Raw genomic sequence first — 24,402 nt, 5'->3', positions numbered from 1 at the left:
TTGAGACCAGCTGGGGCAACATGTTGAAAACCTGTCTCTACAAAAAATACAAAAAAACAAGCCAGGTGTGGTGACACGTGCCTGTAGTCTCAGCTGCTTAGGAGGCTGAGGCAAGAAAATAGCTTGAGCCTGGGAGGCAGAGGTTGCAGTGAGCCATGACCGCACCACTGCATTCCAGCCTGGGTAACAGAGCCAAACTCTGTCTCACAATAATAATAACAGGAAGAGGAAGAGGAGGAAGAGGAAGAAGAACAAGAAGAAGAGGAAGAAGAAGAGGAGGAAGAAGAGGAAGAAGAGGAGGAGGAAGAGGAAGAAAAAGAGGAGGAAGAACAAGAGGAGGAGGAACACAAAGAGGAAGAGGAGGAAGAAGAACAAGAGGAAGAGGAGGAAGAAGAGGAAGAGGAAGAAGAGGAGGAAGAGGAAGGAAGGAAGAGAAGAAAGAGGAGGAAGAGAAGGAGGAAGCAGAAGTAGCAGAAGTAGCAGAAGTAGCAGCAGTAGCAGCAGCAGCAGCAATAAAATAAAGTCTTGAAAGTGGCCATAGAGAAATGATGTGTGTACAAAGGGGAAGAAAAATTCAAATGACTGAATTTCTCAGCAGAAGCCATGGAGACCCGAAGGCAACGGCACAAAATTATTAAAGCACTCTAAAAAACAAACAGCAAAGACAAACTACCAATCCACAACCCAGAGTTTTATATCCAATAAAAATGTCCTTCAGGAATGATGGCAAGGCCAGGCACAGTGGCTCACGCATGTAATCCCAGCACTTTGGGAGGCCGAGACGGTAGATCATGAGGTCAGGAGATCGAGACCATCCTGGCTAACACAGTGAAACCCCGTCTCTACTAAAAATACAAAAAAAAAAAAAAAAAAATTAGGCAGGTCCCGTGGTGGTCAGCGCCTGTAGTCCCAGCTACCCCAGAGGCTGAGGCAGAAGAATGGAATGAACCCGTGAGGTGGAGTTTGCAGTGAGCTGAGATCGCACCACTCCACTCCAGCCTGGGTGACAGAGCGAGACTCCATCTCAAAAAAAAAAAAAAAAAAAAAAAAGAATGATGGCAAAATACACATTCTCAGAGATGGAAAACTAAGAGAATCCATTATAAGCAGACTTGCTTTAAAAGAAACGCTAAAGAAGGTTCTTCAGGCAGAAGAGAAATTATACCACAGAGAAACTTAGAACTTCAGGAATGAATGAAAAGCAACAGAAATGGTAAATACAATCATCTATTTTTCTCCCCTTAAGTCCCTTAGACTGTGTTTGACAGTTGAAAATAAAATTTATAACATTGTCTAGTGGGGTTTTCAATGCAGCATATATATATATAAGTTAAGTACAACATAAAAGGGGAGGATAAAGGGTATGGTGGGTAGGTTTGCACATTTCTCTTGAAGTAAAATATTAATTTTAGGCAAAACTGTGAAAAGTTAAGTATGTAAACTGCATTTACTAGACCAACTAAACAGATATAGTTTAAAAACACAATCCAATAGAAGGCAGGAAAAGGGAAGCAGTGGGATTAAAATGAGAGAGGAAAACTGAAAAATAATTAGAAAGTAGACCTAAATCCAAACATACCAATAATTATATTCAGTGTAAATGGTGCGACCACACCAACTAAAAGACAGGAATTGTAAAACTGAGTTTAAAAACAAGACCCAACTCTATGCCATCTATGCAATTACAAGAAACACACTTTATTTACTTATTTTTTATTTATTTATTTTTTGAGACAGAGTCTCACTCTGTTACCCAGGTTGGAGTACAGTGGTACGATCTCAGTTCATCATAACCTCTGCCTCCCAGGTTCCTAAGCACTTCCTGCCTCAGCCTCTTGAGTAGCTGGGATTACAGGTGCCTGCCACCACATCCAGCTAATTTTTGTATTTTTAGTAGAAACAGGGTTTCACCATTTTGGCCAGGCTGGTCTCGAACTCCTGACCTCAAGTGATCCACCTGCCTCAGCCTCCCAAAGTGCTCGGATTACAGACATGAGCCACCGCATCAGGTCAGAAACTCACTTTAAATATAATGGTACAGATAAGTTAAAAGAATGGAAAAAAATATACCATACACACACACAAATCAAAAGAAAGATGGAGTAGCTATATGACTATCAGGTAAAACAGACTTCAGAGCAAGGAAATATGCCAGAGATAAAGAGGGACATTACATAATGATAAAAGGGTAGATTCACCAAAACGACATAATTCTAGCTGTGCATGCAATGATCAGAACTTTGAAATATATGAAACAAAAATTTATAGAACTAAAAGGAAAAATGGGTAAATCCACAATTTTGGTTGCAGATTTCAACATTCTTCTCTCAATAATCAGCAGAAAAGACAATCAGCAAAGAATAGACAAAAATGTAATAACACTATCAACTAACTAGATCCGTAAATGATATTTATCCCACCCAACAATGGCAGAATACACATGCTTTTCAAGTACACATGGAACATACATCAAGTCAGATCATATCCTAGGTCAAACTTAACATATTTAAAAGAACTAAATCATACAAAGGGTGTTCTCTGACCACGATGGAATTACAATGAAATCAATAACATAAATATATTATAAAAGATTTATCTCTGTCTTGATACAATCTCATAAAAGTAAAGCATGTTTCCTCTGAGTCTATAATAATGACCTGTTTTCAGAAGGCAATTAATGAAGTGTGATGTCTACCTTTATCTTCTTTAAACTCGTAAATGTCAGAAGAGTAGCAAACTAATTTTTATTTCATAAGACAAAAAAGATAAACTATCCTAGCATTAGAATATCAAAACGTCTTTATTCACCAACTTCAAGTTTTGGTTTAGGAATTTTTTTTAATTATTTTAAAACATGGAACCGAATAGGGACATTAAGTTATGAATAATTTAAGAATTTTTTGTGAGATGTCACAGATAGGCATTATTTGCCATCTATGTTAAACTTAACATTTATTTTTCTGAAACCAAATATCAAAGACTATATAAGTAATCCTAACTAAGTAGCTGGTTCAGGTTTGTTGTCTTAATTTTTTTTTTTTTTCCTCAACACAAAACCTACTTACCCAAAGCTAGAGTTCACCTGAACAGGGAGCAGCCACTGATCTGTAGATAGGCCTGACATTAATAACAGCTGCAGCTACTGCCAGATTCGGTTAATATTTTTGCTTATCTTTTTAAGTTGGTATGTCATTTGGCTCAACAAAGATAAAAGGAGAAATGTCAGGTTTCAGAATATCTTTATTCAGCCAAAGCAAATTTTAATTTTGGAAGTAAAACATTCAGTTATAGGCGCACCTCAAAGCAATAAAGCACTTTAATAGTATAAATGATCTGCAATTTATCCTACTTATTAACAATTATAAATAAGCAAGTTTCTATTATTCTATTTATATTATTAGTGTCTCAGGGGGTTATATAAACCAATGATCTTCAATTTGTTTGCTAATACTAAAATAATTGAAAAAATATGCAACACTTCACAAATGTTTAAGTTGGTATTCACAAGTTTTCATCTTAAGTTTAAATAGTTGTAAACAAAGGAATATCCTGCACAATGTACATTTGTCTTTCTTTTTTTTTTTTTTTTTTTTTTGTAGAGACAGTGTCTCACTATTTTGCCCAGGCTGGCCTCGAACTCCTGGGCAAAAAGCAATCCTCCCACCTTGGCCTCCTAAAGTGCTGGAATTATACTGTATAAACCACTGCACCAGGTCCAATTTTTTTTAAATAAAACTTTTATATTATTATTTTAAATATATCCAAATAAAAATGCCAGAGATTTGATTTCTAGAAATACCTATTCAAAAGCTGCCTGAACATGCGTCTTTAAGGAATTTTGTATCTTCCTTTTTTTTTTTTTTGAGACAAGAGTCTTGCTGTGTCACCCAGGCTGCATTGGAGTGGCGCAGTCACAGCTCACTGCAGCCTTGCCCTCCAGGCTCAAGTTATCCTCCCACCTCAGCCTTCTGAGTAGACAGGACTACAGATGTGCACCACCATGCCCGGCTAATTTTTTATTTTTACTTTTTGTAGAGACATATCACACTATGTTGCTCAGGCTGGTCTTGAAATCCTCAGCTCAACTAATCCCTCTGCATCGGCCTCCCAAAGTGCTGGGATTACAGGCGTGAGCCACCATACCCAGTCACATCTTCCCTTTTTCTCTTTGAACTTTTTTTCCATTCCACTTCCTCCACAGAATGCTATTTGAATGTGATATACCTGCACGCTTGAAAGTCTTTCGCCAATCATTCTACAACACTTCAGTTGGAAATTTTTCTTAATTTCCAATGACTATAATGCTCTAAGTATTAAATCTGTGTCCTCTAAATTGAATTATTACAATAGTCACTAGCACATAATTTATCAAAAAGGCATAGTTTTATTACAAATTTTGGTAAATAATAAAATAATAAATATAAGAAATAATTACTGAAAATATATGAAAATATATCTTTCAAAGAAAAATTGGGGGTGATGCTTTTATGGTACCATTTAACCATTAAAGTAATCACCAAATTGTCCCTTTTGTTTTAGTGCCCTGGAAGTTTGTAAAACTCTGAGGCAAAACACCATAATGTGATTCAGATGGGTAGAAAAGTATGCCTGTCTTCGGTCAATTGGGAGAAGAGAATATGAGATAGAACCTCCACAGCAAGTATCTTTCTCAGGCAGATTAATTTCAGGAAATAATAGGTATGAAAATTGAGATCTAAAAATTAATTCTTTTTCTGAGACAGGGCCTTGCTTCATCGCCCTGCTAGAGTGCAGCAGCATGATCACAGCTCACTGCAGCCTCAAACTCTTGGGCTCAAGAGATCTTCTCACCTCAGCTTCCCAAATAGCTGGGACTACAGGTGCACACCACCATGCCTGGCTAATTTTTTTTTTTTTTTTTTTTTTTTTTTTGTAGAGATAGGGTCTTGCTTTGTTGCCCAGGCTGGCCTCAAACTCTTGGCATCAATCGATCCCCCTCCCTGGCCTCCCAAAATGTTGGGATTACAGGCGTGAGCCACTACACCCAGCCATGGAAATTAACTTCCTTAAAACTATCCAAACTAACTGGTCTCCCCCTCTCCCCATATGTACCTCAGCTTGAAAACCACTGACTTAAGAGTATTTCTTCCACTCAAAGGGGGAATTGATAAAAAGTCAAAGGTATACAATTTGCTTTTAAACCTACCTTTTAATGCACTTTTCTATGCTCAGAAAAAAACTGAATACAATGTACAATGAAACCTACCATTCCTGGCCAGGCATAGTGGCTCATGCTTGTAATCCCAACACTTTGGGAGGCTGAGGTGGACAGATCACTTGAGGTCAGGAATTCGAGACCAGCCTGGCCAGCATGGTGAAATCCTGTCTCTATCAAAAAATACTAACAAAAATTAGCCGGGCCTGGTAGCACATGCCTGTAGTCCTAGCTACTGAGGAGGCTGAGGGAGCAAAATCCTGTCGAAAGAGAAGAAAGGAAGAAAGGAAGAGGAAAGGAAAGAAAGAAACCTACCATTCATTTACCAGTATCAAAGAACAAGACTCAAAGTGTAACCATTAGGAATCTGTCTAGTACTACCGCAAATTGTGATCAATACCAATGCTAATTGTTATGGGTAGCTAAATCTTCTGATCAAGTGATCTACTCATATCCATTAAACTCAATCGATTTGTAGCACAACAATCTTCATATGTTTAAAGATACTCAATCCATCTTTATTAGGAAACAAGTCTCTTATCACTGTTTTCACTACAGAAAATCTAGCTTTTAAAGGGAGGGCAGACTAATAAATTCAATCTTTAATTCAAAGATACTAAAGATTCACTTTTCTGTCTCAAACAGAAAGCCAATAGAAAAAATAGAGTCAATGCTTCAGTGTTAAGAAACACAGCACGTTTTTTTGTTTTGTTTTTTTTACTTGCCTCTGCAGGCCAACTATAAAGTATCACACTGCATTCCACAAGAACCCTATTAATCTTTTACAGGAAAACTACAACGTGTTTTTTTAAATAGGAAAAGCATTTTAAAGTCTAGGAATATAGATAGACAATTTCTACCCTATATTTCAATTTTGAGCTTAATGATATTACTTATTAAAACTACTTTGAAGGATAGTGAGAAATTCTCTCACGACTTTGAATTTCCTGAACAATTTTTTATAGGCAATAAGTGAGTTATTAAGTGATAATTTTGTACTTTCTGAGATATTTTTAAAAGCTAATGAGCATAATGTTCGTAAAAAATTTAAGGTAGAAAATCTGGGCCAAATGAATGGAAAAATCAGAGGTTGCCCTTAAAAAATTTCCCCAAATTCTGAATTTTTAAATTCAAGTTCACGTTGATCAAATCTTAACTAACTGAACCTGGTCTTTGTATTCTGAGCAACCTATCCTGTGAAAATCTATTTCCGTCACCACTCCCACTGAATATATATTTGCTAATGATATGATTCTACAGAGTTAAACTAAATTACACAGTCCTGCATCTGTTTTCATTTTTGTCTAACTTGGTTAAGACTGTCTCCCACACAGCTCTTTGAACTGTATTTTCCCTTTTTTTAAAAAATGTACTCTCCCATTCTCTACCACCTGAGTTAAACAGGAAACAAGGAAAAGAAAAAAAGTACATCCAATTTATACACATTAGATCTAAAGACCGGGGGCCAAATCCTAAAGGAGTGTTAGGTTCTCTTCATGTAGGGCTATTATCACGTTACAAAGTACACAACTGCACTCCTCCTAAAGGTCAGTCTTTATATTAGGTTATGCTTCAGTTTACTAAAGCCAACTCATGACTCCAAGCAAATATACTGTTTTGGAGTATTGTTTTACCTTTTTGCTTTCCTTTTAAATTAGGCAGCACTCAGATTTTAAAAGAGAAAATAAAGGGAAGAAAAAGCCTCAACCAGCTCTTTAATGTGCAAGACCAAAAGCACTTTACTAATGTACATTTGATTATCAACTGGACCTTTAAAATATGATCAGGCTGAGAATTAATATCTGAATTGTTGGCATACCTTAAGGGAAACATCCCAGTACAAAATGTATTCACTTTGGAGGTTAAAAAAAAAAAAAAGCACACATCTGTTCATTTATATATATATATGTTCTGGTTGAACTTCTAGCTCCATGCAATTAATTATGCCAGAAAACACTATCAATTCAATTTTCAAAATCATGTACACTGCCATATGTTTTCCAAATGTCTCAAAACTCCTAAATCTCTTTCTCATCTTGACCTCTCTCCCAAGCTGTAGAAACTATTTCCTAACTGCCCATTGGGTACTTGTGACTAGTACATCAAGTACTAATGTTTCCAGTTTTCACTCCTCTTTCACCTGAACACACACACACACACACACACACGTTCACTTGCTTGCCCTCTCTCTCCCAATCCCCACCATCCAATTAGTTTTTCCCACTCCCATTTCTTCTAATCCAGGCTCAAAGTTGTATCTTTGATATACTCTCCTAGACATTCTGTTCTGCCATTTAAACAATGGTCAATTCTGCAATTCTTCTTGCATAATTTCTTATATATGTATCTTATATTCCCTTTTCATTCCCCTACATGCCCTCTAGGTAAAGCCCTTATCTCCAAAGAGACTTCATTCCAGATGACTGTAAACACCTCTCTAGTTTTCCCTCATCTAGGACTCTTTCCTGCCAATACATTTTGCACAAAGATAACTCCAAAACGAATAGCACTACACTGTTCTTATCATCAAATAATTCACACACTAACAGGAAACAAAAAACTATTAACAATATAAGTAGGTAAGTATTATACTGATGGTACTATATAAACAAAAAGCTCTCGAAGGCAAGATAGTGACAGTTATTACAGGAGATGTTTCAGAAGAGGTTACAGATAAACTGGTGAAAAGTGTTTCAGACAGAGAATAGCCTAACATGTGAAGGTTCACATTTGGGAAGGACAAGTAGTCTGGTGGCAGAGGAGAGGTAGGAGCTGAGGCTAAACTTACAGGCTTGAGTCAGACTATGGGATCTTCGCTCCCATGCTAAGAAGTATTAGACTTGATCCTATGAACCCTGTATTATAAGCTTTTTTTTTTTTTTTTTTTTTTGACACAGGTCTTGCCCTGTCAAAAAAAAAAAAAAAAGGCTGGAGTGCAGTGGCACAATCATAGCTCACTGCAGCCTCACATTCCTGGGCTCAAACTATCCTGCTGCCTCAGCCTCCCAAGTAGTTGTGACTACAGAAGTGCACCACCATGCCCTGCTAATTTTTGTATTTTTTTAGAGATGAGGTCTCACCACATTGCCCAGGTTGGTCTTAAACTCCCAGCCTCAAGCAATCCTCCTACTTCAGCCTCCCAAAGTGCTGGGATTACAAGTGCGCTCCAATGCTCCTCCAATTTTACCTGTGTATCTTTGTTGTTTAGTTTTTAATATATAATCTTAAAAACAAAGTAACACAAGCGCTAACAGAACCAGATGCATCTTCCCTAAGTGTGACAGCTGGTTTCTTAGTCATCCATACCTCAAATTAGTAAAAAGGCTCTGCAGGAAAATTAGATATAAGGACAGTATTCTGTACCTGTTCATTAGGTCAGATTGGTTTATTTATGTTATTCAAATCCACTGTATCCTTATTCACATTTTTGTGATCTAACAGTTATGATCTTTATGACCTAACAGTTCTGAAAGAGGCCTATTTTAAACTTCCTACTATATTTATGGATTTGTCTGTTTCTTAATATCAGATGTTGTATTTTTACATTTATACACTGTTCATCTTATTCCTTTTTGTTTTAGATTACAATTTTCTGGTGTTATATGGGTTAATTCATAATACCCTATTTAATGACACAGAAAATACTCCTCAAAAATAAGCTTTCTGGTCCATTTCTGGACCAAATCTAAACTTTCAACAGCATTGTTGAAAACAGGTGCATAATTCTTTTCCCCATGCTCTTCCTTTTCCATCAACAATCTACTTCCAGTCAAACATACTTCAATATTTAAAGCACATTGCTACTGCTCAGTCTGACCTTCAAGAAGTTGATATTCACACAAAAAACTGAACTGGTTACATTATATGCTTTCTGGCCACATTTCATAACTCTGTCCATTGTATAAAAGGAGAGGGAAGAAAGTTTGATAAACCCACAGAACAGTTTCTTCTTCTTCCAGAGGAGAAAACAATCATAATTACTAGTTTGAAAAGGCTCAGCCTCAAGTTTATAGTGGCTTAAGAAGACAAATATAAAGCTTTATGGCAGCTGTCCTAACTAATCATAGAATCCATAGGCTCACATGAGCAATATATAGGCCTGACAACTATATTTCTGACCAATTTCCTAACTCAATACTCATTCATAATTTAGGGAAGGCAATCTAAAAGTAGAACATCTAAGATAAATATCTGTGGCTCAGTCCTCACTGGAAATAAGTGAAACATATAAACAAGTTGGGAGGAAAAACCCAAATAATAAGTTATTACACATAACTTGTAAGATGTTTTGTTTCGAGTTAGAATTTGAAAATAAATGATCACTCTACCACAGAGTGATCAAGAATAGTGTTTTTTCAAACTGCAGGTCATCATCCATTAGTGGGTTGTGAGATATATTAGTGGGTTCAGACATATTTTTAAAAGAATGATATAGAACAAACTAAAAGAAATAATACCAGAATGTATAGTAAAAGCACTGTTCCATGAAATTGTTTTTTTATGTACACACATATATATATGAAATGTACATAAACAACTAAAAGGTATTTCATATTATAGGTTACAAGTAAGAAAAAAAAGTTCAAATAATAATGATCTAGGATCTACCAGTAAGGCAAGTTTATTTTCTCAGAGTAGGAGCAAAACTAGGAAGAACATTTTTATAAATTTCCATAAGATTATCTAAAGATCTAAGATTTTAGGCCGGGCGCAGTGGCTCATGCTTGTAATCCTAGCACTTTGGGAGGCTGAGGCAAGCAGATCACCTGAGGTCAGGAGTTCAAGACCAGCCTGGTCAACATGGTGAAACCCCATCTCTACTAAAAATACGAAAATTAGCCAGGTGTAGTGGTGCGTGCCTGTAATCCCAGCTAACTGGGAGGCTGAGGCAGGAGAATCGCTGGAACCTGGGAGGCAGAGGCTGCAGTGAGCTGAGATCGCGCCACTGCACTCCAGCCTGGGTGACAGAGTGAGACACTGTCTCCAAAAAAAAAAAAAGATTATCTAAAGATCAAATAACTATGTATTTATATTTCGGATGGCAAAAATTCATTTATTCCAAAAAGACTACTGTTTACCTTCTATATACCAGGCATGGTTCTGTGTGCTAGAAATAGAAAATGGAATAAAACAAAGTCCCTACCTTCAAGAGTAAGTTTAAACTCTAGTAGAGATAAGTAGCCATGGCACCAGATGCTAGGCTAAAGTGCTTTACACACATTCTCACTTGAGCCTCCTAATCTTGTGAGTAGATAGTATTTATTCTACTTTTATATAAGTGGGAATTGAGGCCTAGAGAAATTCATTAACTTGTCCAATATTATTTCTCTCTCTCACCCATACCCGCCCCCCCCCCAACACACACACACATACACACAGCTAGTGAAGGTAGAGCTGTGATTTCCAACCTAAGGCAACGAGATTCCAAAGCTCTCTCTTTGCCACTACACTGCACTGCCTTCTACTGTTCTTCTATCTGCAAGAAAATAAAATGTAACATGTTCTGCCCAAGAAAACTTCTAAAAGTTACATAAAACTATCATCTTTGATCAAATAATTTCAATTATAAGTTGCCTGCCCTTCCTTAAATTGTATAAGTTGAAAGAAGGCAATTCTTTTTTGTCTCTTTGTTTTCTTGGAGACAGGGTCTCATTATTTTCCCCAGGCTGGGCTTGAACTCAAGATCCTCCCACCTTGGCCCTCCCAAGTATCTGCGACTACAAGCACATGCCATGGCCTAAAAGTTGACCTAAAACTACAGTTTAGTTTTTATTAAATCTGCTTTCGAATAAACATGCTAAAACATCGTATGATTTTTACAATGTCTTCAACACTATGAAGAAAGGTAGGCAAATGGCATACAAATCAGCGCGCTGTGATTAAAAAAAAAAAAAAAAAAAAAAGGCAGCCAGGTGCGGTAGCTCAGGTGAGTAATCCCAGCACTTTGGAAGGCCAAGGCAGGTGGATCACTTGAGGTCAGGAATTCAAGACCAGCTTGACCAACATGGGAAAACCCTGTTTCTACTAAAAATACAAAAATTAGCCGGGCATGGGGGTACATGCCCATAATCTCAGCTACTCGGGAGGCTGAGGCACTAGAATCGCTTGAACCCAAGAGGCAGAGGTTGCAGTGAGCTGAGATTGCACCATTGCACTCCATCCTGGGTAACAAGAGTGAAACTCCATCTCAAAAAAAAAAAAAAAAAAAGGCATCCTGCTCCATGAACAAGTCCAGAGTAGGTCTCACAATAACAAGCCTTTGGAAGGGGATGTGGCTATTCATTAGCCTTATTAGGATAGCCATTTCCTAAATGGATCCTGGAGGTTTGTGAGACATGTTGAGCGAAGCAAGGCTCACCCATATAGGCAGCTAGATATGCTAGGTCAGCCCTGGCAATGAAGGCAAAGGCACTAGGGCCCAAATCACCCCTCATTCCACACTACTAATACACTGTCTGATTCCTCAGAGCAGGAGTTGTTTCTGTTTTGCTCTCACTGTATACCTATCACCTAATACAGTGTATGTGGCATGGCAGGAACTCAGTAAATATTTGCTATATGAATAAATTATATTGCACAAGTTAGTTCCTCTCTCAGGCCTTGATTTTCTCTAAAACAAAACGGTTGGACTAAATCAATATATTCACTTTCAGCTCTAAAGGTCTATACTTCTTTAAGCTAGAATTCCTAAACATATCACATAGAGCATCAGTAAAATTATTCGACTGAGCATGTGGCTCCTGTTTATAATCCCAGCACTTGGCCAAGGGGGGCGGATCACTTGAGGCCAGGAATTCAGGACCAGCCTGATCAACATGGTAAAACCCTGTCTCTACTAAAAATGCAAAAAATTAGCCGGCATAGTGGCACACACCTGCAATCCCAGTTGCTCAAGAGGCTGAGGCACGAGAATCATTTGAACCCAGGAGGCAGAGGCTGTAGTGACCTGAGACCACGGCTGCACTCCAGCCTGGGCAACAGAGCAAGACTCTGTCTCAAAAAAAAAAAAAAAAAAAAAAAAAAAAAAAAAAAAAAAAACAAAAATTACTCCAGGATATCCGGGTTTTTTGAGTACATGCCTAGTCACAAGATTTTACAACATCTTACTCGCTAAACACAATGAATTCACTCTGTTGAAACTAAAACCATCACAGCCTCCTCTTCAAGGGGAAACTGCTCAATATTTGCTGAGGTATGAAGAGAAATAAGCTAATTATTGTAGAAATAACAAGGACATATCTGACCATTCTGCTGAAACAAGAGAAAAATTGATGCTCATAAAAATAAAAATGACAGCAGCATAATGTAGCTTCTTCAGATGTTTGAATAATCAGAAAAATCTGATCATAACTAGCTTCACCAAATGATCTCTGGCCTTAACACCAAAGTACGCCTACTTTTTGTAGAGGCAGGATATTTATTTTTTAAGTATGAGATAGATTTACCTTCCTCAATTGTCAGTTAGAAATTACTTTCTAACCTTTTACAACTTTTTCCAAAAAGGCAAAGTTGAGTACTTATTTACCCCATTATTTTAAGTAACATCATCTCAAATGAATGAAGCAACTTGACTAGATTACAAAACCACCAGGTCACAAAGTTAGGTTTTATTAAATATATTTACTAAGGACTGAAATGTAAAAATTACACATTAAAGTAAGTCCGTTATCTATAAAAAAAACTTTTAATGATTTTCAAATCACCTCTAATTGTTATGGGGAGAAGGTTTGACTTCTAAATAGTATGTCAAACCTCTTTTTGAATGATTCCGATATTCAAGAAACACTGGCAGAAACTATAGGAGGATCAGAAAACTCTAGAAAGTGATAGCAGCAGCAGGCTGGAGGGTGCAGGAAGCAGGCGGACAGCCACCCCTTCTGCTGCCACCCCACACAGCCCGCTGCCCTGGGGGTTGCCGTAATGGGGTCAGGCCCAGAGCAGCACAGCGGGGGAGTAATGTAGTCAGGCATAGAAGGACCCCTATGTGGATCTGGGGCCGTGCCTCGGGGGCAGGGCAGAAGGCGGGAGCGGCTCCAGCTTTGGGGACCTGGCCAGAAGTGCAGCCATTGCGTCCACCCCACTGAGGGTCCCAGGTTCCTGGGCTCGGGAGGAGGCTCTGCACTGGCCACTTGGGGCCAAGTCCCCGGTGTCCACCCCACGTGGGGTGACCTCCCAGCCTGACACTCCTGACAGCCAGGCCCAAGGCCCGCAACCAGCTCCGGGCCACCCCCTAGCCGCAGGGCAACAGGGAAGCTTACAGCAATGTTGCCCCTGGCCCAGTCACTGGCCCAGGTCCAGTGAGGATTAGGAGCACCCCCCTCAAGGCCCCCAGGGGGCATGGCTGGGGCTGCATACTCCACTAAGTCAGCAGGAGCTGGGAGCTGGCAGCAGCTGCATCCCCCGACCTCCTAGGACCCCCTTACCCTTGCAGGCTTGGAGATGCCTGCTCCTGATGCCTGGCCTCTCCCCATTCCTGCATCTGCTCCTATCTCGGCGTGGGGTTGGAGCTGAGGCAGTGCACTGTCACAGCCCAGAGGGGTATGCACATGCTTGGGCCCTGCTGCCTGGGCCCCCACCCCCGGACTGGGCACTGACAAGCGTGGAAGAGGGAACCAAGGTTGCGGACTGAAGGCGACTCAGCACTGGCTTGCAGGTGCCCCTTGGCACGAGCAGCCGGGATGCCATGGAAGGCAGCAGGAGGTAGACCAGCTCCTGGGTAGAAGGGAGGGGGTCCCTGGTGAGGCCCCACCTTCAGGCCAGGCAGGGCCTGAAGGCTAGGGGCCAGGCTGCCAGTCCCACGGACTGGAGTGGGTACTTGTGGTGCCTTTTCCAGGCTGCCCGTGGTGCCCATGAACCAACTTCCTCCTCTCTGAGGTCCATAAAAGCACTGGGCTCAGCCAGAGCAAGGCAGAGGATGGAGAGATGATGGGACAATCAGAGGGTAGCTCCTCTCTGCTGAAAGTTGAACACTCATCAGGATGACCTGCCTGTAGAGAGGAACCACCCACTCCAGGGCCTCCTTTGTGCTGAGGGCTGAACACTTGACTGGGTGACCGGCCTACAGAGAGGAGTTGCCCACTGCAGGTCTCCTCTGAGCTCAATAAAGCTCCTCTTTGTCTTGCTCACCCTCCACTTGTCTGCATACCTCATTCTTCCTGGATGTAGGACAAGAACTTGGGCAAAGGTACCGCGAGGCACAGAGGTTTCCAGCCAGAAAAGCAACACCCCAAAGATCCCATAACAAAAGTATTAAGTTTTCAAACTTATGACCCATTTTGGGTACACATGGCTTGATATAAAAAGTAAAAGAGTAATTCAAAGGTTTAAATACACATCAAGAGACATGTCATAAGACACTTTATAATGTGACTGCCAATAAAAAGGTAAGGAAGACCTAAGGCATTTCATCATAGGCAGACTCCTAGAAAAGAAACAATTTACACTGATGACATTTCCATTGGTTGATTTGTTCTTTCTAAGTTCCCTCTACATCTACATCTGTGCATAAAAACAAAAACGTTATTATTCAAAGTATACCTAAAGTTTAAAAACAGTAATAGCTGTTTTCATAGCATTTAAAGAGAAAAGATAAACAGTTCAAGCTTGTATTAGCAATTCTTGCCAGGCACGGTAGCTCATGCATGTAATCCCAGCACTTTGGGAGGCTGAGGTGGGTGGATCACTTGAGGTCAGGAGTTCGAGACCAGCCTGGCCAACATGATGAAACCCCATCTTTACTAAAAATACAAAAACTTAGCTGGGCATGGTGGCAGGCACCTGTAATTCCAGCTACTTAGAAGGCTGAGGCCGGAGAATCACTTCAACCCAGGAGGCAGAGGTTACAGTGAGCCAAGATCATGCCACCGTACTCCAGCCTGGGCAAGAAGAGTGAAACTCCATCTGAAACAAACAAACAAACAATTCTTAAAAAAATAACATTTCATAAGAAATTGGAACCCTTATATATTGCTGGTGGGAATATAAATGGTATATCTACTATGGAAAATAGTCTGTCAAGCCTAAACATAGAATTACCATTTGACCCAGCAATTCTACTCCTCGGCATATATCCAGAAGAATTGAAAATAAGGACTCAAACAGATACCTGAACGCCAACGTTCATTACGCATTATTCCCAGTAGCCAAGATGGAAACAATTCAGTGCTCATCAACAGATGGATAAACAAAATGTATTATAACATATACATTCAAGGAATATTATTAAGCCATAAAAATAAATAAATTTCTGATATCTGCTACAAAATGGATCACCCTTAAGAACATTATGTTAAGAAAAATAAGCCAGATGCAAAAGGAAGAATACTGTATAACTCCAGTTATATAAAATATCTAAAATGGGCAAATTCACAGAGATAGAAAGTAGATTAGAGGTTACCAATGGCTAGGGGTAAGGGATAGAGATGGAAGTGGGAATTATTATCTAATGCTTACAGAGTTTCTGTTTGGGATGATGAACAAGTTTTAGAAATAGTGGTGATGGTTGCACAACATTGTGAAAATTAGTGCCACTGAGCTCTACACTTAAAAATGTTTAAACAGTTAAACTGGCAAATTTCATGTTATATATATGTTTTACCACAATAAAAATAAAAAATCAGCATTCCATGATCACCTCACAGATTAAAATACAAAAGGAAAATGTGCCTTTATGTAAAATGGAGAGATTTGGGCTGGGTGAAGTGGCTCACATCTATAATCCCAGCACATTGGGAGGTTGAGGTAGGAGGATCGCTTGAGGTCAGGAGTTTGAGATCAGCCTCGGCAACACAGCGATACCCCATCTCTACAAAAAATGTAAAAATTAGCTGGCATGGTGGCATACATCTATAGTTCCAGCTACTCAGGAGATTGAGGCAGGAGTATCGCTTGAGCCCAGGAGCTTGAGATTACAGTGAGCTACGATTATACTACTGCCCTGCAGCCTGGGTAACAGAGTGAGACCCTATCTCTTTAAAAATTGTATTTTTTAAATTTAAATGGAGAGACCTGGTTGGTGGTGGTCACCATGTTAACCAAGCTGTCCAACTCGGCTTCTTACAGCTTGATGTTATAGGTCTCCTGATATGATGTGCAACATGATCTATATAAGCATCTTGCTAGGAAATCTGACCTAATCTTATCATGAAGAAAGTGACAATTTAGATTATGGAATTTTCCATAGGACTATTAGCATGGTCTCTTTACAAGAGCCAAATGCAATGCTTGAACTTTGATTGGATCCTAGATCTGGTGAAAAAAGGGCTACCAAGGCTACCTTGGACATAATGGGGGAAATCTGAGTTACGGACAGCATATGATATGATAATATTAAATTATTGTTGATTTCTCAGTTATAGTAATAGTCTACAGTTAAACAGGAAAATGTCCCTGTACTTGGGAAATACATACTGAGGAACTTACAGGAAAAGTGTTGTGAAATCTGCAACCTACTTTTGGATGGTTTGGCAAAAGATTGTGTGATTGTATGTGTGTATGTGTGTGCGCATGCTCATGCATGTGCATGTAGAGAGAGTGAAAATGTGGGAGAGGGAGAGGCAAGGCATCTGGGATAAGATAACAGTGGTGAATTTAAATGAAGGACAGATAGGTCTTCAGGTAGTCCTTCAATTTTGTTGTAGGTTTGACATTTTCAAAATAAAAAGAAATAATATTTTTTAAAGTTAAATTTCTACAAATTTTCTTCTTTTCTGCTCAGAATATACATAAGAAATCTCAACGAACAAGGGGGAAAACGTAGCAAACTCAATGCTTTGCATACCTTCCACATCATACCAATGTGCGCCATTTGTGATTCCATCTTTGAAAGTCTCATCTTCATCTCCTGGACAGTGAGGCTCACCAGTTTTCATTATGGGGTGGTTTGAAGCATAAGCTTTTGCCAAGTATTTAAAGACTTCATCATCTGAGGTTTTGCTATAGATTCCAGTGGCCTTATGTTCTGGAGAATCATCAAAAGGATAGCTTGCTACCACTGAGCCACCATGCAGATTTCCAGAAAGCACAAACCTTTGAAAATACAACCAAATTACGTATCACTAAAAAAAGGACACAAAACACCATGCATTAAAAAATTCCACAAAATCTTTTAGAAATAAACTCCAATATCTCTCTTGGAGACCTAGAAAACAACTCTATCAGTTGTTATCTGTTATAAGGAGACTAACAACAACAAAAAAAGAAAATGAAAAGAAAGTATTATCAATTTAAGATTTCAAACAGCTTTAACAATTCAGGTTAACCTAAAGTAACTTCAAAGAGTTTTCCTTCATTGAAAACACAGCTGGATAACACAGTATAAATTAGTATTTCAGGAAATGTCTTATTTAGGGAACTCCAAATTCATGTATTAGGTTGAACTATATGAGCTTTGAGCTTGCCAATATTCACCCTTTTCTGTTTGGTAGCTATGTTGCCAGGCCTCCCAAAGTGCTGGGATTAGAGGCACGAGCCACTGTGCCTGGCCCTCACCCATTTTTTGACCCACAAAAATGACAATTTCATATAGTTCAGCCTACGACTTGTATTTCATAATATGTAAATTTCATAGAAAACATGGCTGGTATATATAAATATTCATTGTATGTATGTTAGCTTAATAACTTTTATGCTTTTTACATTTACCATCCAAAGAGAATTTTTAAGATAGGGAATCTAATTTTTAAAAGGATATTTTGTGTTTCACTCCAGTTTCACAATATACTAAATTCACATTTTCAAGAGAGAAGCCATAGTTGAGGAGATTCAGGAAAAAACAAAGAAAATAACCTGATTCAGTGAGCTGCTTACAGAGAAAAACAATACACCATATCAAAGACTAGTCCTCCATTGCATCACTGTAGAAGCAGCTCTTTCAAGGCCCAATGTTTCTGATTGGGCCATTAAAAAAATAAACTGACGTGTAGACAAGGCTGCTCCTATAAAAGAAACATTTTTTTTTAATGCTGCTACTTTTAAGCAAACCCTACAATTTGGTCAAACTTATCTATATAGAAATACTGAAGAATTCCTTTTATGGTAAAAGCTAAACGCTAAAGGCAAAAAAAAAAAAAAAATGCTTAAGTCCTATTTAAGCATCTTTCCCTTATATAACAGCTTAAACCATTACTATCAGTAGAGATTAAATACTTTTCTATTTCCATTCTAAATTGGATTTTCTTGCTTCTGCCTTTCTGTTGTTGAAATTAACTGACCTACAGAAACTCTAAAGGGGGTTGATATATAACATTTCTCTATATGCTTGAAAAAAAAAATAAACCTATCATGTCTAATTTGAAAGATTATTTTAAGCATGATGAGTAGTATTATCCCAGAGAAGATCAAACAATGAAAATTACTTGTAACACAAAATCTGTTCATCAGAAGATAGATCTTTGCCAATAAGGACAGTGATTAAACACTAGCATGGACTATGAAAAGAAACTAGCTAAAAACTAATGTAATTCTAATTAGCACCCTTCCAGATACCAGAGAAGAATGCCATTTGGTGTAGTGGCAATGGCACAGACAGACAAATATGGGTAAGAACATTTCGTCTCGCAGATCTGTTGCTCACCAGTAATATAACATAATCAGAAGTTACTGCCTTTAAATCCACTGAACCTCAGTTTTCCTCTCATTTGTAAAATAGGGATTAATGCTACCTATTTCCCAGAGTTGTTATGAAAATTAAGATAACACATATGAAACGTAATCTGGCATAAAGACCGCTTTACAGCCCCTGCTCAACAAATGTTCATTTCTTTGGAGATATCTAGCATCCTGTTTAGGGAAACACTGCCTTACAAACTATCATTCTACTCCCCACTTCCACTGCCAGTCCTTGTAAGAGAATGATACACAAACAAAAACTAAGAAAATATTCTAACTTTCTGATTCCACTCTACCCACCTCTCCTCTATAGCTAAGGTATTAACAATTTACTCTCTGGTTTGTAATTCTAAAATAATTTTTAAATATTTTTCCCCCACTGACTTTGGGAAAGTTATAAGAAGGCTGGGGCAGCTCAGGTAATCCATTCAGCAACACACATTTCTTGAGTGTCAACTATTTGCCAAACGACATTCCAGGGATAGATACATCTGTGAACGAAACAAACAAACAAATGCCCTCTGGGCATTCATATTCTAGTAAAATAGAATGGATAACTAAATATTCTAAATAAGTAAAGCATGCTACTTTAATTATACATTTTAATTAAAACTTTAAAATCCAAGATTCTCTACAAAATGCTGTTTTTCATTTTGTTCAACATTTCATGCAACACTTCTCAGAAATATTGTCAAAAATGGCCTAACCAAATACTTTTGAACAATGAAATATTTGCAATCTACTTGAGTAATAAAATTCACTTCGATTTTCCTTACTGTAATTACACAGTTTTGAAAGTACCAATGCCACTCTTATAATGAAGATTTCAAGAGAAAGTGACACCTACTACAATGGTTGTAAGATTATGCTTTGAGTTTTTGTCAAATCAACTTTGCAAATCAACTCCAATCTTATTTGAAAGGTACTTTATGGTTTCCATTCAAATGAATTCTCTCAAATGTTTTTCATACTTGACTTCAGTATCACATATCATTCCTTGCATAAGATTTAAAGTAGCTGGTAAATATAGATTTACAAATGAGTTTATAAATATTAAACAGTTAATCTCTAAATTAACTCTATTACGCTATTCAGGTAACCCCGCAGATAACTTGAAAAAAATTAAAATAACTTAATATCTAACAAACTAAATTTCAAAGATTCAGAAAATCATAGATATGTGTACATAAGCCCCCCGAAAAAATAATCTGCAGCCACTCTCAACATTATGATAATGCCCTTCACAAACACATTCAAATATCATTTATATGCTAATCTCCTGTGAAAATCTAAGCAGGTATATTCACTTAAAGAAGTAGCCAGGCGCGGTGGCTCAAGCCTGTAATCCCAGCACTTTGGGAGGCCGAGATGGGTGGATCACGAGGTCAGGAGATCGAGACCATCCTGGCTAACACTGTGAAACCCCATCTCTACTAAAAATACAAAAAAATTAGTCGGGCACGGTGGCGTGCACCTGTAGTCCCAGCTACTCGGGAGGCTGAGGCAGGAGAATGGCTTGAACCCGGGAGGCGGAGCTTGCAGTGAGCCAAGATCGTGCCACTGCACTCCAGCCTGGGTGACAGAGCAAGACTCCGTCTCAAAAAAAATGAAAAAAAAATAAATAAAGAAGTATAGTGTGAAAAAAATATAGGGGTCAACTATAAAATCTTCATTTGAATGATATAGTTAATTTTTGGTATATTTTCTTAAGTATTTGTCTCAACATCTATTGGATGAAATATAAAGTGAAACAAAGAAAATAAACTTCATTTTCCTAAGCTGGAGGAAATTAAGCCTTAAAATTTTACATTTTCAAAATAACAACAAAAATCTAATTCGAATACAGCTGAGTGAATAGGGTATCAAGAAATTACTCAAATAGTTTACCTCACAAAATACACTGAAAAGGGTAGTTTTCCCATATAGATTAATGTTTGAGTTTTTAAAAACATCCTATCCATAAAGCTGACGCTATATTTAGGTATCAATATCAAATTGTGTGTGTGCTTGTGTTTTCAATTTTATTCACATATCAGTGTCCTTTGTTATTGGTTAATAGCACAGAGTACTCATTTTGAGTGAATTTTTGAAGACTGAGTTAGGATGGATATACTCTTCACCATGTATGATCACCTACTTTCCCTTTTGATTAATTAGAGTTACATGTTTGAAGAACAGATATGATTAGGATAGTCCACAGCCACAGACCAAAATGACTCTGTATAGCCTCAAGGCGACTCGCACCAAGAGAAAGCTTATTTTCATATTTGGTCACAGCACAACTAACACTGAAAAGAAAAATCCAGGCACAGAATTTACATCCCTGCAAGGATCACAGCATTTTAAAGGTGCAAGAACAGAGCATTTTAAACATTTAAGCAATGCAAACAGTGCATTTGATGTATCATCTCCAAAAAGCCCTAGCCATCACAGCTCTGTCAATAAGTGTATGTCAAAGTCATATTTCTTATGCAGATGTTCAGAGGTCATGACACGATAGTACTTAAAAGAAAAAAAAAAATCCTCCCAGAAAGTCGATGTGATATATATCTATAAGAGAGCTTATCAAGAGGAGTAAAGTAAAAGATAGAAGATGAAAAGACTCAGGAACTGTCCTAACGCCCACGAATTTTCTAGATCTTCTATATATGACTGAAGTCTTGTAGGAGAAATGATTCCAAGTCCCGCAGGTAAACTTCTTTATCTTAGCAGTCCCTCAGAAACCTTCTTTTAATCAAGATGGAATGATTAGCTATTGCTGCAAAAGCCTTATGAAGAGAGAAAAATGGGGAAAAGCTGATGCTTAAAAAGGGGAAGAGATGCCTGCTCACTTCAGACACTATGCCATCTGGAGTGAGTTCCCTCTTCTTTCATTCCTCTCCTTTCTGCTGAAAATCCTGCCCATCTCTGGAGATAGCTCAGGCTCTACCTCTTCCACAGAGATGGTCCGTGTTATTACAGCCCACACACATCTTGCCAGTGGGAACAATTCCTGTAAAGTTTAACTGTGTGCATCAACATACCTCATAAATATTTATAACATTCTCTTGTTTTATACTAATTTCTTGAGGTCCTCATTCTTCTACTTTGTAACTGTTTAAACCTCGCGCAATGATTAATAATACTTAAAGTGTGTATTAAAAGCTTGACAATTAGTCATTCTGCACAGGCTAATAAGGTGCACAAATGGCATCACAAACCCTTTAGAGTCTAAAATGAAGCGGCTCACAGATCTGTGCAAGTTCTCCAGCTAAGTCCATATCTTCTTAAGCTAAGTCAGAGGTAAAAATTAGAGAAAAACCAGTTTCTCTCAAACAGGCAAGGGGAAGATCCTGGGAGTATCCTCTGCCATTTTTGGGCTCCAGTCTCCGGCTAAAAGGACTATCGGGAATCAGATTGCCTAATTCTAAGTCCCAACCACACTCCTATGTAAATCAGTTAACCAATCTGACCCTCAATTTCCCTATATGCAAAACTGATGGTGTCTATGACATCAGGTTGTGGCCAAAATAAAGTGAGATACTGCAGTCACAGAAAAAATTAGCATAGCGCCGATAACATTAGGCACTTTTGATAGAAGATAACAACATTGACAGCTTATCTATCAAATGCGTGAGCTGACCTAGGTTATCCTTAAGATCTCTTCTCGCTCATATTCTATGCCCCTGTGAGAAAAGGGACCAGAATGTCAGAAAGGAGTGTCCCCTCCAGCCATCCCTTGAACAAATGACAGTCTCTAGGAGGCAATTCTTTGACGATTAGCAGGACGGGAGGCTACGCGGCCTGGGCCCTGTCTCCGTTACAGGGTGTCTCCCTTCACCTTCACCACCGCCACCCCTTATGCCAGCATTGTCTGAGCGCCTACTGGGTGCCGGAACCAGCCTCGGCCCTTGGAGGCTCACACGGACGGGGAGGGGGCAGGCAACACTCACTTGTTCCTGCGGATCCACTCGATGAGGGCGCGCACCTCGGGCACCTCGTCCAGGGCGGGGGGCTCACCGGTGCTAAACTGGTCAGGAAAGCTGCGGTTGAGGTCGCGGCCGCGACTGTTGTCGCGGCCGCTGGCCCCTGGCGGGCCGCCGTCACCGAGGCCACAGTCGCCCTCGCGGGCGCGCTCGAAGCCATCGGGGTTGAGGCTGGGCAGCAGGTACACGTCGGTGGTGTTGAGCAGGCGGACCAGGCGCGGGTCTCCGCGGCGGTAGCCAGCCGCCAGCTCGCGGGCCAGGTAGATCAGCACCTGGCGCGACACAGTCTCGTCGCCGTGCATGTTGCCCACCAGTTTCACCTGGGGCCGGCCGGGCACCAGCGGCCCCGCAGCGTCCGGCCCGGCAGCGTCGGGCCCCGCGTAGCCCTCAGGGATTAGCGACCCCAGGCCGGCCGTGAGGCGCAGCACCCACAGCGGCCGGCCCTCCACCGAGCGACCGATGCTAAAGAGGCGGGCCAGGCCGGGGGGCCCCGCGGCCGCCGCCTCCCTCAGCGCAGAGCCCAACTCCTCTTCGTGGTAGTAGTGGTCGAACTGGCCCTCGGCCGCCTCGGCGCCCGCGCTCGTCGTTGTCGTCGTCGCCTCCGCCTTCTTGATGTGAGCCGCCCGGGCCGAGCTCCTCAGCAGCAGCAGCCACAGGAGCAACGGGAGCCGCCCCAGCCGCCAGGGCGGCCGCTCCTCCCGGCCGCTCGCCATCTTCCAGCACCGCCGCTAACCCAGGCTCCGCTCCCGCGGCTCCGCGCTCCAGGCGGCCGGGGCCCGCCGGATCCCCTCCGCGCCTAGCAACCCCATCCCGCCCTCCGGCCGCAACCAATCGCGGACGGGTCTGCTGGAGCGTCACCACCAGGGGGCGGGGCTTCCCTTAAAGCAGCCGCTTCTCTCTGGGCGGGCCTGCCTTCCTCCCGTCAGGGACGAGTTTGGTCACCCTCTTTCCTCGCCAAGGTTTTTCTTCTCTTCTGCTCCTCCTTGTTTCGTCTTCTGCGTGTGCTCCGCTTCTCACTCAGTCTCTTTATGGCTTCTTCCCTAAATTATCACACATTTTTCTCTGAGAACTCCTGCTAGTTCCCTTCCCATCTTTGTTGCTGCCTTTCTCAGCTGCGCTTTAACGCTTAGAACCGAGAATGGAAAGAATCAAAAGGTTCGAAAGAATCATAAGACTCGAAAAAATCAATAGGTTCGAAAGAATCTTCGTTCGGACAGTCAAAGCCTTGGCCCAGTCTCCTAGACGCCTTCTCTCCGCATCCGTCCCGCCTCCGCTGGAGCCCCGCTGTCCACGTGCGGTTGCACGGGACGCCTCGTGAGGAGTAAGGCTGGCACCTCACTAGGCGGTGCATTCATTTTTAGAGTTGCTGCCTGGAAAGGTGTCCCATTTATGTCTAGCGGAAATGTGCTACGTAGTAGGCTCCCTTTGTGTTAATGTTGTCTATTTCTTAGGCATCACGTCACGTTGTTTTATTGCAAATAGGTCCCTGTGTGTGCTGGCCTCGGCCCTCATTAGGCAGATTTCATTTCACAGCTCGCCGGCCCACTTCTCACACCTCTTCGGAGCAAGTTGTATATTTAACTGTGCCCTGGAATGACATATTTCAAAACAGCAGGTTTGACATTTCTGGAAACA

The 24,402-nt window shown here is 40.2% G+C and overlaps 1 protein-coding gene across 2 annotated transcripts in view; it reads right to left on the bottom strand.

Annotated features, from left to right (window-relative positions):
* The window catches only part of CPD (carboxypeptidase D), a 91,366-nt gene extending 67,816 nt beyond the window's left edge, over nucleotides 1–23,550 (bottom strand). The window contains exons 1-2 of one of the 2 annotated variants that reach the window (XM_011990384.1): nucleotides 22,735–23,550; nucleotides 16,974–17,221 (exon numbers count right to left, since the gene is read on the bottom strand). In XM_011990384.1, coding sequence (XP_011845774.1) covers nucleotides 16,974–17,221; nucleotides 22,735–23,480 — 994 coding nt within the window. In that variant the 5' untranslated portion in view covers nucleotides 23,481–23,550. Of the gene's footprint in view, nucleotides 1–16,973; nucleotides 17,222–21,825; nucleotides 22,227–22,734 lie in introns of those variants that run through there. The other variant, XM_011990385.1, reaches the window with a different exon arrangement.
* Nucleotides 23,551–24,402: the final 852 nt, after the last annotated feature.

Source organism: Mandrillus leucophaeus, unplaced genomic scaffold (assembly GCF_000951045.1).
Source record: "Mandrillus leucophaeus isolate KB7577 unplaced genomic scaffold, Mleu.le_1.0 Scaffold379, whole genome shotgun sequence".
Lineage (NCBI taxonomy): Eukaryota > Metazoa > Chordata > Mammalia > Primates > Cercopithecidae > Mandrillus > Mandrillus leucophaeus.
Note: the sequence above shows the minus strand (reverse complement) of the source record. Positions and strands in the feature narration are given on the sequence as shown.